Source organism: Myxocyprinus asiaticus, chromosome 16 (assembly GCF_019703515.2).
Source record: "Myxocyprinus asiaticus isolate MX2 ecotype Aquarium Trade chromosome 16, UBuf_Myxa_2, whole genome shotgun sequence".
Classification (NCBI taxonomy): domain Eukaryota; kingdom Metazoa; phylum Chordata; class Actinopteri; order Cypriniformes; family Catostomidae; genus Myxocyprinus; species Myxocyprinus asiaticus.
The window spans coordinates 42,626,590-42,652,384 of record NC_059359.1 but is presented as its reverse complement, the minus strand read 5'-3'; the positions used below and the strand labels follow the sequence as shown (position 1 = coordinate 42,652,384).

The window sequence follows — 25,795 nt, the reverse complement described above, 5'->3', positions numbered from 1 at the left end:
ATAAATACTATGAGTAAAGACTTAATAATAGGTTTACATAAACGGTAATATATATATATATATATTAAATATGTTTTAAAGTCTTCCAGCTCCTCCTGTATAACGGGAGTAAAAGGCTGTTAAATTCATTAGGTCTCTATGCACCTTTTTCCAAAACAATACAGGCAGCTGGGAAATGGAGCCAATGTCTTCACCATCAACGTAGGAATGGAGAACATTTGATCATAAATAGAACTTGTTTCCATATCTCTCCAAGAAAACCTCTGAGGCCAATTGTCAAATACAAATAACAAAATACATCATTAGCAAACATACAGTTCAGCAGCAGTTTAAGACTGATATCGAGCAAATATCAAGCCAGAGATTTCGACTGTAGACTGCAGTTTAGAGATAAAAGTGTGATGATTATTTACTTTCATGTCTAATCGAGTGTGTTATTGTTCAAAGATAATCACAGATCTAGCTTCCACCCAAGCGACACATTTGGATAAATGTAAAATGAGCCGCAGGTTAAGACAGCATGTCAGTGGTTCAACATTCATTTGGTCCCTATTGATCAGGACAGTCTATATTGCAAAATTGGCAGTTGCCAAATCCCCAATTTAAAGCTGAAGTGTGTCATTTTTTCCGAAGATAATTTTTTTTTTTCTTCTCTCGATTCCAGCTTAACATTTGTTGGTTGATTTCCTGTTTGTTTAAAATCAACCAACCAAATCTACCAACTGATTATCTGTTTGTCCAACCAATTACAGACCATTTTTACAATTTTTGGTAGCGCAGAAATTGCTCACTTCATCTTTAATCCCACCCCTTTAATCCCATCATCAAAAACATTTTCTAAAAAGCATCAGGAAATGCAAAAAACATTCATATGTATCAATAAGACAGTCTTCGGTAACAATACATTAGTTTGTACACTGCAAAATAAAAAAAATAAAAATTCTTAGTCATCATTTTTGTTTTGTTTTCATCATTGTGTAAAAAGATGATGAGATATTACATCTTAAAATTGATTGTTTCTTAACCCAAATAGCAAATAGTTTTTTTCTTTCTTTAAAGCATAACCCTCGCTAAATTTTAGGTGTATGCCTAAAACAAAACAAACCAAAAAAAAAAAAATGGCTGATGGGGCAAGAAAAATACGTTTACAGTATTTTATTATATACTCCCTGAAAATAAGTCTTATTATCTTGGAAAACAAGACAAAAATACTCATTAAATTGTTTGTATTTTTTTGTTTGTTTTTTGTTTGCAGTGTATGAGAATACTGGCCAACTCTAAAAGACGTAAAAGAAGTATTTGTATAGTTCATTACAGAAAAAAAACATATATATGTTAATAATTAGTTACTTCTACTGCAGTAACTAATTCATTGAGAGCAGCTCTGTTCCTGAGTGTTACACCATTAAAAAAGTTACATTCTTCTCATCTGTTGCTTTAATAAACCTGAGGAAGTTCAAAAGCAGCATAGAATTTTGCATTTGTTTTTCCAGTATAGTGATATGATTGGCTTTCAAGTTTTGTCCCACCATTGCATGCGCTCTCAGTCAGCACTCCCAGTGGGTGGTGGAGATTGACTGTGCTCGGCTTTCTCCCCTGTGACAGAGGAAGACTTTCCCTGAGATCCCTGCGAGGACTGCTGAGCTTTCACTGGGCAGTTGGCAACCATGTGTGCCACACTTTGGCAGAAATGGCATCTTTTGGGTTGGGGAGGCAACTTGCACTCCTTGGCATGATGGTCCAGACCGCCACAATTGTAACACCTGTGAGATAGGGATGATTTGAAATGTTGGTTATAAAATAAAATTAAACTTAGAAAGTACGTTGAATGCAGTATTATTAGACTTAAAGGAATAGTTCACCCAAAAATGATAATTTAAAGGCAGACTCCAGTGGTTTAATCCATGTCTTCAGAAGTTATATGATAGGTGTGGGTGAAAAACAGATAAATATTTAAGACCTTTTTTACTATAAATTCTCCTCCTGGCGATATGCACATAGAATGTGAATCGTCAAAAACAAAAGAAGAAGAATGTGAAAGAGAAAGTGGAGATTTATGGTAAAAAAGGACTTAAATATTTATCTGTTTCTCACCCACATCTATCATAATAATTTCTAAATATATAGATTTAACCACTGGAGTTGTATGGATTACTTTTGTACTTCCTATATGTGCTTTTGGAGCTTTACAATTTTGGAACCTTTTCACTTGCATTGAATTAACCTACAGAGCTGAAATATTCTTCTAAAACTCCTTGTTTGTGTTCTGCTGAAGAAAGAAAGTCATACACATCTGGGACGGCATGAGGGTGAGTAAATGATGAGGGAATTTACATTTTTGGGTGAACTATACATTTTAAGGATGGTTTTAGGAAAATGAACATTGACTTTAAACATTGAACACTGAGTTTATATGTACAACAAAAAGCTGATAACTATCATAACCCAGCATATTATAAAAAACTGACAAAGCAAGAAACTGTTTAAATTAGATTTTGAAATTAGCAGGTAATGGGCAGAATTCTAGGTGTGTCAATAAGATTTTGTTTAAATCATTTATGACTTTTAAAACATGACCTTACATATTGTCAACTTTATCAAGCATAACCTATGTAATTACACAATTACACACAAGTTATCAGCACAATTTTGTTGATTTGAATACACAAGAGGGCACTATAAATTCAGAAGAGCAGTTCTAAATGATTTTTAGTGCCTGAGAGGAACCTTCTCAAATGTACAGCAGCATATTCATGAAATCATCTAGGACAAGGAATTTTCCAACACTTTTACTGCACACCCACATAGTGATTACAGTGCTCTGTAAGATTTGATGTTGATCAGTGTATCCATGTCCTCTGTTTGGAATAACTAAATGCAACAAAAATTTTGCAAGTAAATAAATGAATAACCCATTAAAGGTTTCACAGCCAAAAGTGGTTTATTGCTCTCATAAAACAGTGGCAACAGAAATATGATTAAAGACACCAATGTTCAATAAAAAGTTTTGTTTAACCTCCTGAGACCCGAGCGTGACTTCTGTGTGCATTTTCCATTTCGTGTTTTGATTTGTAACTAGCAGCACCTAATAAACAAGCAAAAAAAAAAAAAAAAACTTCCTCATATGTGGACAGCACGACTTCTTTCAGCTGCTCCCATTAGGGGTCGCCACAGCAGACCATCCATGATCCGCATATTTGACTTGGCACTGGTCTTACGCCAGATGCTCTACCTGATGCAACCCCCAGTAGCTGGGGGACTCTCACTCACACCTACGAGGCAATTTAGAGTCTCCAATTCACTTAACCTGCATGTTTTTGGACATGTGGGGGAAACCAGTGCACCCAGATGAAAACCCACATGAACACGGGGAGAGCAAACTCCACACAGAAAGAGAAAACTCCACACAGAAAGGCTCAGTTGAGCTGGGACTTGAACCTGGGACCTTCTTGCTGTGAGGTGATAGTGCTAACCACTGAGTCACCCTCATGTGGGCAGTGGGACTAAGTTGTGAAATTTTAAGAAATACCAAGCTATAGAAAGTCCGATTTTTTTCATCAAATAGTTTATTGTGTGTCCAGAAGTGTTGATTATTCATGTTTTTGAGACGTTACAGACATTACAGCTGATTTCTAGAAATATGAATACATAATTCTGATTCAAAGTAATGGCCAGCATCATCCAATCACTGCCAATCATGTTAAAATAAAACTTTTAATTATAAAATTCCGAATCTATGTACTGATTACCATTGTCTCATGTCTGCTAAACATGTTGAGTGGTCCAAACATCATCTGCAGCCTGAAACTGAACTTTAAATAGGAAGTTTGTATTGAATGCACTTAGCTGCTTAGAGAGCATATAGGATGCTCCCTTGCTCCCTATTTAGTGAATGACTTAACCTCCAGTGTGCTGTCTGTCTGCACTGAACTCAGAACAGTTCAAAATGCATCTCAATATAAAACCTCTGAAAGCAACATTTTTCAGCTTTTGGATGCATCCATTAATTCTCAATGTGATAATGCACTGTAAATAATATATAGGAATGCATTTAAGAATGTTAATGAATAGCACCTTATTGTACAGTGATAACAAATAAAAATATAACAAAATTTCGATTAAAAAGAAGCGAAATGACACACAGATTTGTTACTGTGTAAGTTATTCAAAATAAAGAACATGTTTTTGGAACGTCTGTCAGAAAACCACTCCACAGCACCCATCCGAGTACTTCATGTTTATCAGCGTGCCAAAGCGCGGAAAATTAACAAAATATTTAAAACAGCATATCAAACAAAACTAGAGATGCTACTCTTTACAACCAAATAGGTTTCAGTGAAAAAATTTGAAGAGGTTTCTTACAAGAGGCACTTTTGTTGCCGCTGCAGCCATAGAAGCAGTTCACGGAAATCGACGCCATGGTGTTTGGTCAAGTGAAACCTGTTTCCTCACATCATTGCTTTCAAAAGTATGTGGTTATCGATACTGTTTTTTGGTGGAGAAAAACTGCGAAAATCAATGTGTTTCCAAACGAAAACAGATTTCTCTGGACGTGGCCTTAAGGCCCCGATATTCTTCTGGAGATGTTCTTCTTCGTTCTTCGTTCAGAGGTAAATAGAAGTTCTAAACAGCCGAGCAACAGCATACTGTTTGCGAACATTCAGAAACCCGCCACACTGCTGATGGGACGCGTTTAGAGGAGCATTTAAATATGAGGATGCTGTAAAACCTTTAAAATATGTTATCAATGACTTTATACCTAATTTTTAAATAGAAGTCACGGTCAGTAAAAGAAGCTGTTTTAACCACTTGATGATGATTTAAAGTAATATAAATGCAGTAGATAATGTTCAATTTGTTTTATTTACATTGTGAATTCATGACGCTAATGAACTAACATGCTATACGCAGCCATAATATGCACCGAGTACACTCTGTTATTATAATTTATAATGACACTGATACTACTGCAACGGTGTGTGTATATAATTGTTAATGTTCACAATACAAGGGGTCTGGGTAGCTCAGCAAGTAAAGACACTGACTATCACACCTGGAGTCGCGAGTTTGAATCCAGGGAGTGCTGAGTGACTCCAGCCAGGTCTCCTAAGCAACCAAATTGGCCCAGTTGCTAGGGAGGGTAGAATCACATGGGGTAACCTCCATGTGGTTGCTATAATGTGGTTCTTGCTCTCGGTGGGGCGTGTGGTGAATTGTGCGTGGATGATATGGAGAATAGCGTGAAGCCTCCACACGCACTAGGTCTCCACAGTAATGCGCTCAACAAGCCACGTGATAAGATGCATGGATTGACAGTCTCAGACACAGAGGCAACTGAGATTCGTCCTCTGCCACCCAGAGTCACTACACCACCATGAGGACTTAGAGCGCATTGGGAATTGGGCATTCCAAATTGGGGAGAAAGAAAATTTTCATAATACAGACAAAAGAATGATGATAAGAGAGGTATATCTTTGGGCAGATGTTTGAATGGCTTTCACGGCAGATGGCACATGAGTGAATGGGCAATTTAAAAGTATTTGAGTAGAATTGATTCCTTTTGTGGACTTATTAAAAATTGCATGACATGTTCTTGGAAAATGTCTCTATGCGAATGATCTTACTGAAGTAGGTAAATGTGCACCAGCTCACTAATAACTCTACACGCCAGTATGTTCATGTTGAATACAGACTGAACAATGTAAACAAAGTGGTAGGTGGAGCTCCAGGTCACACCTACCAATGTCATGGACCAATGGCAGTAAGAAGGTGTTTAGCAGCCCAGACGAGCTGTTACGAACCACTGAAACAAACGCAAAAACACTGTCATTTTGGCCAGATTTTGTTAAAAATAACGTCACACCCATTCGTTTTTCGATTTCTTTTGAAGTATATCTGGGCCTTTATGGTGTGTTCACGTCATGTTGGAATTACCATAATTATGAGATTCAGACTTGTAAAAATGTCTTCCTCGTAATTACAAGTTGTAAACTCAGAATTCTATGAAAGCTCCGACTTGACAGTTAAACATTTTGCAAGAACATATACAGGTGAATTAATGTAGTAATACATAAGTATTTTGCTATTATCATTTTGGCTTTATGGTTGTTGCCATAGAAACAAATAACTTCCGAGGTCTGAGGATGTAAACAGCTCTGATTAGTAGTCCCCCGTTGCCATCTTGGAATTACAATAATTCCAATAATACATGAACGCAGCATTATATAGAACATGTGCTCACAAGTGTGTGTATATCAGCATTTTACAATGGCTTTGAACGCAGCTCATCCAATCAGAATTTAGAGTCAAAACTAGCTATATCTGTTTTGTACAAAGCTTTTAATTTTAGTTTATTAATGCTAACCAAGTGAAATATACAAGCATATTTCTCTGAATGAATGTTGCCTATGTGTGTTTATGCCCTGGCCATCAGAGTTTACCTAACAGTGTTTTTAAGAAAGGCCATGTGTGGAGATCCCAGTGGCATATGGGTGCTTGGTATGGGGCAGTCACTGCTGCATTGATGTCCACTCAGATGAGGTCATTTGGGTGAGAGCAGGGCACCGAGGCTGTTTCTGGTGGTTTATAGGCTCTGACCTATGGCCAGTGAGGGGCATGGATGGACAGCAGGCAGAGTGTGCAAGAGGCAATGTTGGCCATTGTTTGAAAAAAGCTGCAGCAGCAACCTATGAACTATGACCTTTTGACGCCCTAACCCCTAAACACCCCACCCAGTCCCTAAACACATGCAGTTTCCATGGCAATGCTGACCTCTGACCCCTCTCTGGCACCTTCATCTGCTATCAATTAAATGAACTGCAGTGTTTCCCCCTCTACATCCTGAAACCAAAACAGTAATGGTGACACACTGATTGGTTCATGCTCCAAAATACGAATACTCTCTATTTAAAAAACATTTACACTTTTAGATTGCTAGTTTTGAAAGGGCAAATATCCCTTTAAACGATTCTGCTCTAGTAAAACAATGAAGCAAAATGCACTGAGCCCATTGAGCAGAATGAATAATCATAATGGACAGATGCGGCTCCTCTTAAAGTGGCAGCGTGCTCTAGGGATGTATTGAACTCAGGCCTCTAAAGACTCTTTGAGGATATAACAATAATTCCTCAGATACTTTCAACACAGTGTCTTTCACAATAATCAGAATGTACTGATTGGTAGGCCGAATGTATGCCTCTAATATCAGTATTGATAGCTGGGAAAAGTCTATCTTGGTACCATTTGTGTCAGTTAAATGCTGGAAATGGCAGAGTAGGTGCAAATCAAGGTCAGGGAACACATGAACTGATAATTGTATAGTTTGAATGCACTGCTGTCATTTTGTATAAATGCATAAATGTAATATAAGTTGAATATTTTTCTACAAATCCAAGCCAAATTTTCAATCCAAATTCAAACTGGATGATCAACCTGGCAGTTAATATTTAAAGTTGCTCTCAGATTTTAAAGGAATAGCTCACCCAATTATACTGTCCCTTTAGGACCCTTTAAGACCCCTTAATCTTAAAAGCACAACCTCAGAATTGGGGGATCCATCAGGCATAAATGCATCAGTGACCAGCAGTTTTAAACAGTTATTGATCCAGGTCACATTGATGGCCTGTCCATACAGCCCTAACCAAGGCCAGATGTGGGGGAAGGGGAGGAACTGGTGAAAGGGGTGAGATAACCAAACCATGTTTTTGGAGAGATCAAAGTCAGTGGTTTCTGGTGGCTCTCCCTATGGCATTCTAAACCCACACATACTCATGCTATGTTGCTACACTTATATTGAAGAAAGACTCAGAATAACAACCTGGTCTCATAGAATCACATTGCTATTGCTATTTCAAAATTCTTTTTACGTGACTCGTAGTACGTTTTGAGGCGTACGTCGTTTCCTGATGAAATGAACACTAAAGGCGCTACAACATTTGCTTTTTATGACACTATTAGTTAGGTTAAGGTTTAAGGTAGGTAGTAGGTTTTGTTGATTTAAAACTCGATAGTGCATTTACCTTAAAAACTAGGGATGTCCCAGTACCATTTCTTTTTAGAACGAGTACGAGTTCCAATAACTCGCTGATACCGAGTCCGATAGCTATTTTATTTTTTCTGAATTCCATATGAACAGTTTATTTGAATTTTCCCATCAAAATGGTGTCTAAATAAATTAATTTATACATTTTATAATCGAATGAAAATAGAACAATTAATTTTCAACATAATATTGTATTATTTTAATCAAATGTAGTGCTTTTATAAAGAACAACACAGCATAATCCAAAATAAAACGTTGGATTTATTTTTGTCAAATAAAGTGCTGCAAAACAGAGCATCACAGATGTGAGATATTACTTCAGTATAAAACAATTACTAATGATTTATTATTATTTGCATTAGTAGTAGTAGTATTACAGTAAATATTACATAACTAAACAGTAGTGATCTATTTCTGTCATACTTTTTTTCCATTTAAATGGATCTTTTATTTTGGAAGAAGCTTTTATTTTGAAGGTCTTTCCGTTTCTGTGTGTTTTTGACAGTAGCTTCTCACCTGCAGAAAAGCAGGTCGCTACATGACCCAACTAAACTAAAAAAGGCTGTTATGTTATTAAATAATATGTAGTCTGTATGTGCCTCGCCCTACAAAGTGAATAAGTGCTCTGCTCGCTGTCATCTGCTATAAAATACAGGGCCACCGATAAGGTGGTCAAACTGGACCTTTTAGGGCTTGAGGGGGGCCTGGAGTAGAAGGGGGGTCCACAGAAATGCTATTCCATATTGTAGAGCGCATGTAAATGCGTTCAGCAGGAGACGCGGATATAAACACGGAGACATCGCACAACTGCAAAAGCCATCCAGGTAGCACACATTGATGGGATAACTGCCCGCTGAACGCATTTTGTACTGGGACAAGAATTCCTACCTGCAGCCCTGGAAACAGAGCACACAATGCTCATGATGGTGTTTTCCATGTATGAGTCAAGGATCTCTAAAAGTTATGAGCAGCAGTTGTCAGCACACATTCACTTTGAAGCGCACAGCACATTCAAACTATATATTTATCTGATTAAATCTCAGCCTTTGCGTTTTAATAATCACACTACCACATAATGTAATTTTAATTTGTGCCCTGAATGTTTACGAAATGACATTCGTACAGATGGTATCGTCAGATGGTACTGGAGCATTTTTACAAGCTTGAGAACAAGTGAGTGCATTATCTGACCCAATTCTGATACCAGTATTGGGACATCCTTATTAAAACCTCATCTGTTTGGGAGAACATTTAATTTGCTTTTAGTGCAACTACCATACAAGTAGGACATGTTGCTCAATTAACATCTTTTGTTGGTGCTAGAACAACATTCGTTTCAAATAAACATAGTCCCAACCCTATATATAACCATATATGCCCTCACCTGTCTCCTTTGGACCGGCGCTTCTGGACACTCTTGCCTTTGGGTCTCCTCTCACTGCCCACACAGTGTGCTCCTTCAGGTCCAGTGACTCGCAGAGACTCAAGACCCTTGGACGACTTTTTGAATGTGAATTCAACAGCTTCGCCCTCCTTCAGACTGCGGAAACCCTCCATGTACAGTTTACTCTGAGAGAGGTTGAGAAACACAGACATGTAGAGAGAAATAGAGAAAAAACATTAACTTAAGGCTACTCTGGTTTGACTCACACCAAAAACACGTTCATACAGAAGCTAAAATAATACAAGAAGAAAGTGAGAACTTGCTGTTAGGTTGGAAATACAAAACAGGTAGCCATATTTCAGTGTTTGTGTTACTGTGAAACAATACTCAAGCAAAAACCAAATGCCTCAAACAACTTCAGTGTCAGCTAGGCCAGTATTGCATAGCCTATGTGTGACGTATATATGTATGGGATATAAAAGAGAAAGCGGGTGATTTATGTGTGAAAACCTCATGTGTTACCATCCCCCGACCTGAGGTACAGCATTCCACACACACACACACACACACACACCTCCCCCAATAGCACACACAGGTCTCTTAATCCCCCTCACTGACCACAGGGAAGGATGCTCTTACAGGGGTAGGGGTCCACAAAAATTCTTCAAATGATTGCTTAGATTTAGTCTATCCTGAGGGTGAACTAGGAGAGTAACATTTTCCCCTTCATTAAGATTTAGCTCCCTTGGCACAGTGTAAACCTAGAACTCCAGTAATTATTTAATTGGATGCTTTTTACAGGCTTGTGTAGCTACTCCAGAATTCATGATCTTTAAAGAAATACTCACAGACACTAACTAATGCATCGCTGTCATTCACAATACCTATATATCCACCTCTATCGAAAAAGCTACCATCTGCAGAGAACACGTGCTCTTATTCACGTTGCTTTAAAGTGAATTCATTGCTCTTCCACTGAATCAGTATGTTTACATGCTTAGTTATAATCGAGCTACAGCGGGTTTTTGCGTAGTCGAGCTACTGTCTTGATCTGTATGCCAAACATGACACAAGGAAGGATGTTAAATATGCCAGGGTAAATATACATCCCATTTCTCTAAGAATCCACGCACTCAGTGGAGAGGCCAACTGTGGTCCGATTAACATGTAACCATGCTGGATGAAGCCGAGCTACAATCGCATTATCTAGGTGAAGTCCGATTTCGAAAAAAAATCAGACTGACATGACATTTTAAAAGATGGATTATTGTTTTAGTCCAACTGAAATCAAACTTTTATAGTGCATGTAAACATAATGACTGTTACATTTTCACTGCCACTAAACAATGGCAGCAATGTCTTAACATACATGAATTACAGTGCAGACTTACAACACAATAATCAAACGTAAAGGAAAAGCTTAACAGAGGCTTTGATGGTCAGTGTGGTTGATTGTGTATAGAAAGCAATTGTACATACTCATATAAAATCATTAATTGAGGAACAGAAGCAGTTAGCTGGAAAGAAACCAAATAGCAAATGAACAGTTTGAGACTTACTAAGTTTATACAGCATGTGCCAAAGAACATGTCAACAAATAATTTACTGCCAACATTGTGCACTTTGTTGGTAAAATTATGTTAAAGGAATATTCCGGGTTCAATACCAGTTAAGCTCAATAAACAGCATTTGTTGTATAATGTTGATTGCCACAAAAATTTATTGCAGCACCAGTGGAGTTTATTTAGCAAAAATTGAGGTGACAGTGAGGAACTTAACCAAAAGTGTCATAAAAAGCAAATGTAACATGATTAACCTTAAAAACCTCATGTGTTTTTTTAGTTTTAAATAAACAAAACCGAAACCCCTAACCTAAACTGTACACCAAAACCAAACCGATAGTGTCAAAAAAGCAAATGTTAGGTTGAAGCAACCATATACAGTAATTTCATGTTGTATCTATGACACTTTCGGCTCACATGTAGACGAGTGTGCTTCATGTTGTAAGTGCAACGCTCGATCAGTTGGGCTACTGTCCAATTTGATCATGCTCAAATGAGCTTGTTAATGTAGTTGGCTATGTAATGCAAATGTTAAAATGTATGGCCCTACAAGTCATTCACAATAGTAAAAGTGTTTAGATGTCATAAGATAACATTGTGTGAGGAACAGGGTAAAAAGAAAGTGTTTAGGAACTGATAATCTGCCGTTTTACTCGTGATTCTTGTGAAAGTTAATAAAAGTTATTGTTGTTGTAGCCAAGGGCGTAGCAGCCGCGGGGGACGTGGAGGACACGTCCCCCGCACTCTTTAAAAAGGTGATTTGGTCCCTTGCACTTTTTCAAGCTAAACCCTTACCAAGTCCAAATGCTGGACTTGTATACAGTATTCTTTGCGTTTTGTTACTTTGGGCTGATTGAGCGACCATCCAGCCAATCACAAGTGAGTTTCATGAGCCGAAACTACGCTTACGTAATAGGCCGTCAGTCAAACAGTCTAATCAACGTGGCTCTGTTTAATTTATACAAAGTTGCTTTCAACAATGCTCATTTATCCATGTTTTCTATCAGCATTGATGTTGATCTAAATGTATAATCTAGAGATGAGGAACACACAAATGAGAGTTATTTATCGACATATCGTTCTATATTGGCAGCATTACGTGAAATGCACTGCAGAAAACAAAAACAAAGGACAATCCTTCTTTAAAGCACACATTGTAAGTGGAGTTTAAATCAGCACTTGAGTCTTCATTAAGTTATGCTTTTTACATTATGTTTGTGAGGTAATAGTTTGATCAATTAAGCAGATTACTAGATCTGTGTTAAATATGTAAAGCTATTATAATATCAGCTCCTGTTTTTTACCTTTATGTTGGTGTGCAGTCGACAAACTGTAGGAAAAAATACAGATCTGCTGTGTTCTTAGATGGCATTTTACTGAAGTGAATAGATATGTAGACACGCCTTTTTATACATAAAAATTTATGGATGTTATTGAAACTCAATATAATTATTATAAGACTGTTATTGTTGTCTTTTGATAAAAGTCATGCTCAGCATCTCACAAACTGTAGGGAAATGATAGATTTGCTTTGTTCTTATAATGCTTAAAACCTCTACTAAAGTCTCTTTGTAGGTCTGTAGACATACACATTTTAAAGGATTCAAGTTTTCTTTTGATCTTTGATACAGTGACTAACTCATTTCACACAAGACACTCATTTGTCACCTTCTGGCATCACCAGAAATGAATCATTAAATGGATCTGAACTAATTTTGGTGAACGTAGTCAAAACACTCGAGCCACTTGGATACATTTAAATCCCTCAATGCACAAGCACAGAGTAAAAAATTAAATTGTGCACATGCACCATTGTCATTATTGTAATTGATTAAATAATTTATTCAGGATCAGGTTGTGCTCAGTCTTTTATTGTCATGTGTGAAACAGAAGCAAGTGCTCCACAAGATGCCCTTTATTTTTGCAGCTAATTTTGTGAAATTTTGCAATTCATTTGCAATACCTGAATCTTTAAAATACTACAAATATTAAAAGTATATAATACATACATATTAATATAATACTTATATCATACTTATTTATTAAAATATACTGTATTATATCAATACTGCACTGTAAGTGTTGGGTCAGTGCGAGCCACCTACAGACAGCTGTGTCCCCCCCACTTTTAAAATGACTGCTACGCCCCTGTTGTAGCGCCTCTAGTGTTCATTTCACCAGGAAACTGACACGATACGTACAATGAGCCATGTAAAAATCATTTTGCAAAAATGTATGTATAGTAACGTGTTTCTAAGACGCTCTAAGTTGTGGCTATTTTTTTTCCTCAAGAATTTTAAGAGAAACATCTGAGACAAAATTGATACTTAAATGACACAAAACTAAAAACTCAATTAAATCTTCTAAGCTATGAGAGAGCAACCTCTGAGCAATACAAATTTTCCTCTGGGCTTGCCTGACTACCTGATTGATGTGATGCAAACTGCCCCACTGGAGTAGACAAAGATCTACTGTATAGTTGAATATGTGTTGGTCAAACACCATTGGTTACAACTGTGTTGGGGCAGATGCCGTGTCCCCTTTTCAAGTGCTTCCATTGTGTGTCAGTCAAAGTGACCGTTAACCTATTTCCCTAAACGCGTGTGATCCCCTGCCCCCCATTTCCCTTCCTCCCGCTGACAGGCCCTGATGCTCCGAGACACCGTCTTTAAGCTGTTCCTACAGAACCCAATAGTAGTCTGTTCACCGGACCGGTACTGTACAGACATGAACAATCTGTTAGTAACAGTCACACAGGTGATGGAGAACTCACAAAGCTTTGACATAATAGGAAGCTTCACAGCTAAAGAAAGAATCTGTCACAGCCGAGGGAAGCTCTTTATTGCAGGACATCTTTTGTTTGCTCGCACAAAGACCAGAGGACCTCAGGAGTTAATGTTGCGTGTCTGAGACCCACTGCCACGGCCAAACGTGTGTCCAGCACGTGGATTACATCTATACAGATGACGGCTGTAGTGACAGTACTGAAAGATTATTGGCTGATTAACAATAGCTCCTCACTTTTTTTTTATTTTTATTTTGAGTACATATTGTGCAAAATAAATATTCATTTGATTTCATGTTTGTCTCATTTGATATCAACAAACTGTATTACATATTAGTATTGTCAGACATCAGCCTCCCTGATTTATAGATTTTGGCATCCGCCATTGAAAAACCCATATTAATCGACCATTAGACGGTTGTGGAGTTTGCTCATTGACAGACCCAGTAAATAAATACTTGTAAAACAACACAGAAAATGTTTGTTTTATTTTCTGCTCAAAATATCTAAGCATCCTTAAAACAAGTCTTGTTAATGTCAGAGAATGCTAACAAAATTTAGAGGGGGTTCTGCTTAAGAAAAATAAGCTTGTTTTCTATTTGAATAAATGTTTTTTTTTCTTACCCCATTGGCAAATAGTTTTTATTAGCATAAACATTACTAAATGTTGTTAGATTTCTCTGAAAATATCTTATATCATTTTTCTTTTCAAGTAAATTAATTTTCTTTTAAAAATGTTGACATATTTTTTCCTGGAAAACAAGACAAAATACTCCGTAAGAATTGTTTTTTTTTTTTGTTTGTTTTTTTTGCATTGAAGATGTGCTGTAGACTTATAAAGTAACAGATTTTTAAGGTTTTAGTAATCTGGTTGTGTAGTGGACTGTTTTGGGTTAGTGAAGATAATTTTGATTCATTTGATTATCACAAGTTACCTTGCCATGAGAAATGACAATAAATATTATATAATTCTCTCATTCTTTATTAAACAAACAAAAAAAAAAACCAAAAAAAAAAAAAAAAAAAAAGAAAGAAAGAAGAAGCTCTCTGGCTAAACTTGATTCAGTCGTGGACAGTGGTTCCACATGTTTGAAATGAGTTTTCTTAAATTAAAATAACTATGTAATCTCAGCACTAACACTTTGTGTAGAAAGAACCTTCATAATTGAACTGGGTAAAACCAACAAATTTAGACGTGTCAGTGTAACTAAAATAAATCTCTTTTATCTCTTTATGTACTAACTAGTGAAAGTGAACATTAGCATGCTAAATACATGCTGGTTGGAAGCACTACAGAGTGTCGTTTAGTAATTATGCTATGGTTAGCACAACATTTGCTCAACGAAGCGAGCGATCAATTTCATGTTTCATCTATTAATTCAGTTTCATCTACCTGTCCTCACTGTTAGCTCAAGCTCCACTCTTCATAATGTTAACCCCCAAAACTCCAACATAACAGAAACTCTTCTAAATCTCAACATAACAAAACATTAAACATGAACAATATCCCTTTTTATATTCATCTTGCATAAAAACACATCAAATTACACTTCATTTGAAAATTTTCTCTCCCTATCGAGTCCAGTGCAGAGCATGCTGGGAAATGGAAATCCCCTGTCCGGTTTCATCAATGCTACATTAACACCACAAAATATATTCATGTAGTCCCAACTCAAATGGATTAACTAAACTTCCATTTTACAAATTAAATGTGTAAAACGCAACAAAATCAAGTTGTGACAAAATGTTCTAGAAATGTGTTGCTTTAGTTTTAATTAAGTAAATTGAACAAGCAGCAAAAATCTTTTTTTTTTTTTAGCGCATACAGATGAAATGGCAGTGAATATTAACCTTCACATTCATCAAATGGATTAAAAATGTCTTTGATATGGATCACATTTCTGGTTTTTATTTACACAGTAGCTCTCTGGGAAACAATTAGCCTCCCACACATTAAAAACAAGTTTCCCTAAATACCTCTATTTAATTTGCATACAAGCATCTGTGGCTAATGACTTTATGACAGGAACCAAGATTAAAGGGGCCATCCCTGAAGATACGGCGACAAGCCAGATTTTGTTTGAAGACATGGCACTTACACAGGAAATGAGGGGAGAGGGGCTTTATCAAGGTGGACCAACACAATTACTTTACAAGTTTGAACGCTTTACCTGGCTGTTTGCCTAATGTTAGGATAATCCAGGACTGAAGAGCTGTTTTAGCAATTTGGGGTTTCAAATAAACATAACACTTCATGTCTATTTTCTACAGATCTTGGCTTTTTCCAAAATACGGCAGAAAGTTAAATCGGAAACAGGGCATGCATAAAACATTCTTTAAATTCAATAGCTAGACCAAATAGTAGTGTTTAGGGAGAACTGTAGTTTCTAACAAGACACTAACCTGGTGGACAAACACGTCGACTGGAGTTTCTAAAGGCACACCATCTCGTGTGGTCATGGACAAGAATCCAAAACCCATCCGTACATTGAACCACTTGCACACACCCACGCCATGATACGACTGAGGGTCTTCCTCAGTGGCCTGCCCCTCCTCCTCCTCTGTTTTCGTACAGCCTCCTGCAAAACCATTTACATTACATTTACAAAACCACCATCTTCAAATTAGAAATGTTCAAATTCTAATGCAAGAAGCATCAAGGAACAATTTTAAGGTTTTTTTATAAGTCAGTTGAAGCAGTATTTATAATATAATTTTCATAATGACAGACCCAGAAGCCAACAGTGGTGTTTTGTAATTATTTTCACCATTCAAGGCAGTTACTTTCATTGTTTTAAAATCAAATTAGAGACCAAATATCTTTAGCATATTGGTATAACAAAATACCAACAAAAATGATTTGTAATGTTCAAAGGTACCATGGTAAAGTTACATTTTTATTTCAGCAGAATGTATTTGGTATTATGTACATTGTATGATATAGTGTTGTTATCATCATTGTTTTAGGGTTAGGAAGAAGAGAATAGAAACAACGATTAAGGTCTGTGCATAAATAAATGCAATGATGTTAAAATGATTTATCCCTCAGAGATGTATTTTCTTTTTTTCCACCTTAAAAGTGTTTTGAGGGAGCCACTGATTATTAAAAAAAAAAAAAAAAAAAAAAAAAAGAAAGAAAGAAAGAAACCTTGATTTTAAGCATATGTTGTTTTGGGAGTTTAGATTGCTGTGACATTCAATATGCATTTTTTTATTATTATTTATTTATTTATTTTTTTTTTTATAATAAATGGCTATTATTTAATTGATTTAAACAAACGTTGCAATTTTGCTACACCAAGTCTCTGAGAGTTATATCGAGAAATAATTTGAAATCCGTAAATTCATTTCGCCCTCGTGGATCCATTGACAAAACATGCTGGCTGTTTCTGTGGTTCTCTCCAAAGTGATGGAGACTTTGTCCAAAGATGGTCCAAATAAACGTGAAAAACACTCTTACTTTTTGCTACCTGACTTTGAATGTCCTGGTGTGAAAGTGAACCCATAATGAGCTCCTCATCTTCCCCTCAGTGATCCGCGTGGGCCCACCTCAAGTCTCATGTAAAACACTCTTTAAACTCGATCTTCTGGAAAAACGCAAAAACTGGAAACAAAGGAGAGTTGGGCGAACACGCAAACGTATGAAATATGAATGTGTGATTGGGTCGGACGGAAATACGCGGATGGAGAAGAAGTCCCCCAAACCTGAGAGACAATGCAGGGACCCCCAGCCCCCAACTCTCATGTCCCCTAAAACAACACCTTGATTGAACTTCCAAAGATATCCTCACATACCCTCTGCCATGGATTCCTCTTTTCCTCTTTCTTTTGATGTTCAGTTCGGGGCTGTTTGCGTCAAAACTCGTTTCTCCAGGTGATCTCAAGACAGATCGGTGACTGCTCTTCACTGATGCTTCTCATGGTCGACCCCCTCTATCCTTGTTTCGGTCAAGTCCACGTGATTCCCAATTACTCACCCCTCCAGGATGACCAGCACATTCCTCAATGGATGGCCCCCTGACTCCAAAACAGACCAATCACGCGTGGAGAACACTGCGCAAAAGTCCAGCCCCCAAAACACTTCCAAAGGTGATCAATAACTCTTCCTTACACCACATTCCATTTTTTATTTTTGATACGAATATTGCCTTTGCACGATCGAAATGTGCTTTTAGTCGTATAGTCATGTTATGGGAATTAAATGTGGTTTCATTAGCTATTCCAGAAATGGAGATTTCACTTTCATCACCCGTTTATTTTCAAATTATGGTGGCTTAATGATACAAATAAAAAAGGCCATTCTGACTGGCATAGGCTTTATAGGCCTATTAGGTGTCATTAACTACTATGTACTTAACTATTTGTTACAGTGTACTTATTATGTACATACATGTTGTTGCATTGTAATTACATTTAAAGTACCTGCATTTCATTACATTTGTAGTTACACTGTTAACCTTACCCCTAACCAAACCCTTACCCCAAAACCTAACTCTAACCCCCTAATCCTAACCCTAACCCTAACCTTACCCTTACTCCTAACCCTACCTGTACCTCAACCTCAGTAGCAGCAAATGTGGGCATTTTGCCGGACAACATGTAGTTACACAGTAAACACATACTCCTGTATGTATTTAATGGTAGTACATAGTAGTTAAGGCCACCTAATATAAAGTGTGACCAAAAAATTCTAAGTTTTCTCAGAGCTTGAGAACTGCAGAGCAAACACTACAGAACATTTGTCTAATCGCACATGGTTAATTGCAAAACTATTTTTTGATTTAAGACATTCTATATGTCACAAAAATATTGATTGCACATTTACTAGCTACAGCTGTAAATACAATCTCAGTTGTAAATATCTTTAGAAAAGAAACGGAAATCTATGTTATATTATATTAATAATGACCAACGTTTTTTTAAAATTTTTTATGAGAACTTTGGACAGAATAATGATGCTGAGCCTCTTCAACAACCTCTTTGAATCATTATAGGCTTATTTTACTATATGTTGACATTTACAGTAGACCTACTTTTCATCCGATTTTATAAAACGGGATTCCGTTTAAAATAAAATCACACAATAATAAAGAAAACGAAATAGCCAATTCAAGGGACAAAACTGTGATCAAACCAAGCATGATTAAGAGTTATGGCTAAAATGATTTGTGAAGTGCAAGTGAGCAGAAATATACAAACCATCACCTGCTGTGATGACATTTCACATATATTTTCAATGACAACAACTGACATAGCAAAATAAGAAAAAATAACAAACCGGCAAAACTGTTAGATGACCTTTTGATATTACACAATATGCGTAGTCAATTATTAGGTTTTAATAAGTTCTATTTTAGTCTCCACCTACCTCTATTAATGATTAGCCTAAATGACTAAACAATCATTTGTGTAATAATAGGCTGCAGGCAATTTTTAAACTATCTGTGTAGTATCTAAATTATGCTGTTGTCTTACACCATTGTAGTACTACTGAATAACCATATCTATACATTTAAGCTTGTGTAGAACAACAGACTCCAGAATGCTCCAGCAAGACCTTTTGAGTGTGAGCAGAAGGAAATCAGAAAACCCCTGAGACAACAGACACAGAATAATAATAGATATGGTCAGTGAGGGGAAGGTAATGTCTGACAAAAGAGTTGCATTGAATTGCACATGTGCTGTAACATCATCCGATTGTTCAGAACACAATGTTTGAGTTATAAACTTAACGGGTTAGAAAAATATTTTTGCATTATTAATTTTTTGGCCAGAGGTGCAAAGAAATAAGCAAGCATCATTGCCCTCCCCCATCCAAACAATCAATAATCAAACAAGCATGCCAACTGATCAAAGCATTGTTGCTATAGTGATGCAACAAGTAACCCATCTATCAATAACCCCTAATTCAAATGACATTTGTAAAGACAATGAGCATGCATACTGCACATTACATCTTAAGAGGTGGAGAGAATGACAAAGCAGGTTGCTATGAAGTCGAGAGCTAAAACCAGCTGTTAGAAAAGCTCTCTGTCTTAATAAGATATTACGCTAATTCAAGAGCTTTTAACCTTAAATGTGTGGATATTTGAGCAAGGTAAGCATTTTTTTTTTTTTTTTAAGTTTACAAAATGTATTCTTATTGTGTTTAGTAATTATACTTTACATAACTATAAAATAATGTTGCCTAATGCACAATTTCAGCAAAATAAATTTGTCCTAAATAATACAAAATGATTTCTGAACCCTGAAAAAAATGATTTTGTGCTGGAGTAAATATAGCAGAAAAGATTAAGTACTTTCTACAATGAATAAATGAGTTTAGCATGAACTTAAACATATTAAGTAAATTCAACATTAGTTCTCAATACAAACATGTAAACAAAATGAGTGCACTAGCTTATAATTAAATATTATTTATGATTGTTTGTTATCTTTACAATGCCTCATCATTTATCAGTCCTAAAGTAGAAAACCTTGTCATATTTATTTGCTAATTTGAGTGCACTTCACTGGTAAATAAAGTTAAGTTAATATTACTCAACTTTTCCAAGCTGGTGTTCACTGTACTTTAATAATTAATGAGCTTGCATGGTTTCACTGTTTTGCAAGTTTATTTACACCATTTTTATTGTTGGTTTTGTTTCTTCCTTAATAACCTGTTTACTATATAGTCTAGTCAAAAAAAGTTAATTTTGACAAATTATAAAGATGTATAATTTGTCAACATTATGAACAATTTTGAACAGCACACTATATAGTAAATGTGAACTCATTTAAGCAAAGTAAAGTCAAACCCATGGGTGGGGTCAATGAGCATCAACAGGTTAAACAAAACAAACAAGTACCCCGCCCCCCCCCCCCCCCATTATTTGTACCATGATCAATGGAAACATGGGTAAATGCTTCATGCTGCAATCCCTCCAATGTCCATGCCAAATCTACGCCCTTTATTTCCAATGATGCAATGTGTAATAGACTACATACAATAGTATGCAATAAGCTTTCATGTGGTATATGATTAATCTTGTGTTTAAATGGAAAATTCCAAATGTGAAATTTTCACATAAAATGTTCATTTAAATTTGACTAAGTTTATTCAAGTACCATGTACATCAGATTTGTAAGTAAAAGTTACTGTATTAACTGACATTTTTAAGTACAATTTACTTAATTTTATAACATTAGAAAAAACGGACAAAATAAATGTAAAGAAAATCTTACTAGTAGTTTTTTTCAGTGTATTCCACCACCTTTTGTGTAAATAATAGATTAGAAAACAGCCTAGCACAATGAATAACATGCAATCATATAACTTAGGTTTATATTTTCCCTTTAAATAACCACAAAAGTTGTCAGAATAGTAAATAGAAATAAGTCTGAAAAAGGTTTAGCAGTATATATACACATACTGTGTGTGTGTGTGTGTGTGTGTGTGTGTATATATATATATATTCAATGTGCAGACTGCAACTTCTGTGGTTTTCAATACACTTTTTCCATGCACCTGATGTGATAAAAGTTCACTTGTGTGCAACAATACTTCCCATTAAATAACCATCAGCTCTTTACAGCCTCTCAACTTACAGTGCTTTGAAATATGAACAGGAAGTCAATATTGTATTTGCCTCTGTTCCTATTAAGACACTAAATCAACACTAGTTACAGTTATTTGCTTGTCGATAACATTATTTTGTAACATACCTATAATTTTAGAGAATAAGTTCTAATAAATGCTTGACTTATTTTTTGTGAGTTTTTAACACATTTATATTAAGAAAAACAAATATATCAAGGCAGAAAATGTCCCTATTACCTGTCAGATTTTTCAGTTTTCTACTTGTCAATCATTGTGCGTGTTCAAAGGGTAGCCCATATATGCTCGTATAAGTGCTGGTACGGTGTCTTGCTCCTGTTAAAAGCTCAGGGTCGGACGGCAAAATGCCAAAGTGGACCCCTTTGCCCTCCATATGCCCCATCCCTTATAACAACAGTCTCAGAATGTGTCTGTGTGTGTGTGCGTGTCTTTGGACTGCAGGGGTATGGCTAATTCACTGGTTTAGGTCTGGAGGAGGTTCTAGGAAACCAAAACTTTTATGATGCCTTGATGTACTTGTACTTTTTGGAGCTTCAAAATAATCCATAAGACTCCAGTGGTTTAATCAGTGTCTTCTAAAGCGATCCAGCTGATTTTGGGTGAGAACAGACCAAAATGTTATTCATTTTTTTTTACTGTAAACCTTGTCATTGCAGTCTCTATGCACGATCAAGATTTTAAACTGGATTACACTACTTAGTGCTGATGCATGCGCAGAGCACTAGATGGCGCTATAGGATGGCGTGTTATCGAGCTTGAAATAATGATCGCCAGGGAGACTGCAGATGTCATGATGAAAAAGGAGTTATATTTTGGTCTGTTCTCACCCAAACCTGGTTGTATCGCTTCAGAAGACTATTGATTACTGGAGTCATATGGATTACTTTTATGCTGCTTTTATGTGCTTTATGGATCTTCAAAGTTCTTGTCACAATTCACTTGCAATGTATGGACCTACTGAGCTGAAATATTCTTCTAAATATCTTCATTTGTGTTCTGCTGAAGTGCATGAGTGTCAGTAAATGATGAGAGAATTTTCATTTTTGGGTGAACTATCCAAAGATTTCTCTTCTTTTAGCAATCTATTAGTGACTCTCAAGTATTTGAATAATGAAGTCACATTTAATTAAAATGTTTGACTCTGAATGACATTGCATTAGATATCAAAATATCATATGTAATTAAGTTTATGGTTAAACAAGGAGAACAATTTGCCAATCCGGTAAGAAAAATACATTTAAAATAAAGATTTTCTCTTAAAAGAAGTCTTAAAATATAAGGCCCACTCAATTTTGCTTCTCAAATAAATTCATACTGTTTTAAGGATGTTTAGATATTATACTGAAAAATAAGACAAAATACTGAGTATGGATTAAAGAAAATGATATTTGCAGTGTATTATGTTATTTTACATGTAGCTTAATACTTTAGAGATGTTGTTGCTCTTAAATATTATATCAAGATACTGTAGAAGCACCTGACAAAGAGAAACCCACATTTGCTTTAAAGTGCTTTTTCATGATCTACAACCTATTTACTAGACATTTTCTGACATTCCTGGTTGGAATGTTGAATACTCTATAATGGAAAACCATTTCCTTGCATTATGAACGTTTAATTGTTAACAATTATTAAATGTTGAATTAAAATATATTTTTGTAGACATTTTTATTTTTTTTGTTTTTGTTTTTTTGCCTTCTCTAAGGAATTCAAATGCATTTTATGCTTCTAACAATTGTGATCATATTACAGATTTTGATTATTAGATACCCTCATAAATAGAGGGGGCTGGTGGGAAGTGATTACATTTCCTCTCACAGGCACCAGAGGGCAGAAGACATCTTTTGGTACTGTATCTGTTCTGCTAATAAATTAAACTATCCTCTGTAGGTGTTCATCTCTACACCTGGACTGTACATGCCCAAACATGAATTATGTTATGATCCTATTAATACACCCATATGTGTTAACCACATTCTTTTTAGTTTCTACACGTTATGCTTTTGGCCCTATGGACTTCAACTCCTTGGAAATGCACTTTTCACACTCTCACTAGTTTGTCTTCTAAAAATGACCAACAGTGAATATACACACATCACTGAAGAATTCTGTCATTTTTGTCAACAAGAAGTAATATAAAGACAAAAAGAAAAAATCCTGCACACTACCACAGCTGGCAAGAACAATCAATATCTTATTCCTAAGTTTCGGTCATGCGACCTTCGTCAAGCATTTGACCAAGTGCTTAGAACATCATCTTTCTGTGAATCATTTGGATTTCTAATAATCACTTGTTTCTCATAACTCCAGAGCAAATATAAAAAGCAGAAGTGAGCTGGGTGCTCTGCAGTGTAGAACAATCACTGATGTATCACAATATATTTCCTGGCATGTAAAGCTCATAGGGCTCTAGAAGTAAAAATCCCATTTGTTTTCTCACATCCTTTCAATACAGACCTATAATGAGCTCTGAGATTGATGATATATGCTTATGTTGAAGCCACAATTCAGTGTCATTTCAACTTCATTTAAAAAAATGTTTTTTAAAAGCTTTTAATTCCCAGTGAAGAACTACACTACCCATGATCCTGAAGAGAGCTCCACTTATCAGAGAAGTGCATGGAAATTTAAATCGCAGTAAAAGAGCTCAGCAGCGACTGCCCACCCCCATGAAGCATTGCAAATGATGCAATCGTGTCAGTCCAGAAGGATTTCACAATGAATCGGAAACAAAAGTTTGACTTTTCTTCAGCGGAAATTGATCTGTGCTTACCAAGATTCGAAACACTGCCCCCAGTGGGCAAAACGGTAAGTGTTGTTGGGCGTATGGGCACGTGTGAGCTTCATTTTCTAGGTGTAATGTCCACGAAGGGCCACCGAAAGCGAGTTGTGAACAGAGCTGTTTTCAGCTGTACAGGCTGCAACACAGTGAAGAGGAATGCATATTTTATAAACTGTAACCCCCAACCAAAACCCCAAACCTAAACCTGACCATCAGTGGAGTAAAAATGTAATGTTAGAGGTAATAATGCCACCTCCGAATCATGGATGTCACCGATTACGTGAACGTGATTACTTTCTAGTTTCAACGTGGAATCTGAATCAGGGTCTACCATGCAGCTGACGCAATGGACTTATGGTCGCACCACAAGAGAAGGTTAACACGCTGGAGCCAGTACAAAAATGTCTGATAGGAGATGGCGTATTGTCCGTGAGTCGGCATAATGCGGCTGACCCTAGGGGTAGCAGAACTCCTGGAAACAACATGCTGACTTCCAGTGTGAACATGTTGGTCAGTCTTCCCTCACTCTCAAACTTCTTATTTTTGTATATATTTCAATATTTTGCAATAATCTTAAAATATATTGTTTTCATACAAAGTCAATAGTTTCATATTGTACTAATTCAATTAATTTACAATGCTTCATGTGATGAGTACTAATAAGTACATACTGCAGATTTAAAATCATATACTTCAAGGCCTGTATGCGGCAGCCGAGCAACAGCCATTGAGATGAACAGCAATGCGAACTCCAGGTATTAAATATTAAAGGGATAGTTCACCCAAAAATGAAAATTCTCTCATTTACTCACCCTCATGACATCCCAGATATGTATGACTTTCTTTCTTCTGAAGAACACATTTGAAGACAAATAGTAAAAATATCTCAGCTCAGTAGGTCCTTATAATGGATGTGGATGGTAACATGATTTTTTATGCTCCAAAAAACACAGCCGATCAGCATTAACGTCATCCATACGATTCCGGTGGTTAAATGAATGTCTTATAAAGTGATACGATTGCTTTTGTTGTGAAAATGATCAATATTTAAGTACTTTTTAACTATAAATCATCATGTCCGGTAAGCAGCAGTATGCGTATTCACGAGAGGCCTGAGGTCAGGTCTTTCCAGCGATGGCATGGCAATATTCCATTTGTTGCAGCAGACACTCTCTACCTCTGTTGGCATTGCCTACATGTGCACCACCATGTCTCCTGAGCTCTCTGAGGCTTGTTGGTCCAGCCTCCTCCATCTGCCTGTTCTCCTGGTCAGAGTACTCAGGTTCAAATAAATATGGCTGTGCAAAAACTGGTATCTCCTCTTAAATAAAAATCTTCTGACATCTTTAAATTTGCTTTATGGCGTTCGGTCTGTACAGCATTCCTCCAACTCTGTTGTAAACAGCATTGCACTTCTGGGTGTGTCATGTATGCGTCACTTCACATGTGAACATGCCAACACCAATACGTCACACGTGAGACCACATGACCTCAGCCCTCTCGTGAACGCCATACCGTTGCTTTACGGAAGCGATTATTTATAGTTATAAGTACTTAAATATTGATCATTTTCACACCAAAAACAATCGTATCGCTTTATAAGACATTCATTTAACCACTGAAATCATACTAATGCTGATCGGC

The 25,795-nt window shown here is 36.4% G+C and overlaps 1 protein-coding gene across 1 annotated transcript; it reads right to left on the bottom strand.

The window, feature by feature from the left end:
• Positions 1-1,543: 1,543 nt before the first annotated feature.
• Positions 1,544-17,577, bottom strand: lin28aa (lin-28 homolog Aa). The gene is made up of 4 exons (XM_051721623.1): positions 17,568-17,577; positions 16,176-16,351; positions 9,426-9,610; positions 1,544-1,763 (listed from the first exon to the last, which is right to left on the bottom strand). The coding sequence occupies exons 1-4, from the start codon at positions 17,575-17,577 to the stop codon at positions 1,544-1,546; spliced, it is 591 nt and encodes a 196-aa protein (XP_051577583.1).
• Positions 17,578-25,795: the final 8,218 nt, after the last annotated feature.

Bases quoted from the DNA above. Each gene is read 5' to 3' on its own strand.
- lin28aa (XM_051721623.1), bottom strand. The intron at 9,611-16,175 runs GTTAGTGTCTTG...AACCTCTCTCAG, and splicing joins TCGACGTGTTTGTCCACCAG to AGTAAACTGTACATGGAGGG. The intron at 1,764-9,425 runs GTGAGGGCATAT...CCTATCTCACAG, and splicing joins CGCCGGTCCAAAGGAGACAG to GTGTTACAATTGTGGCGGTC.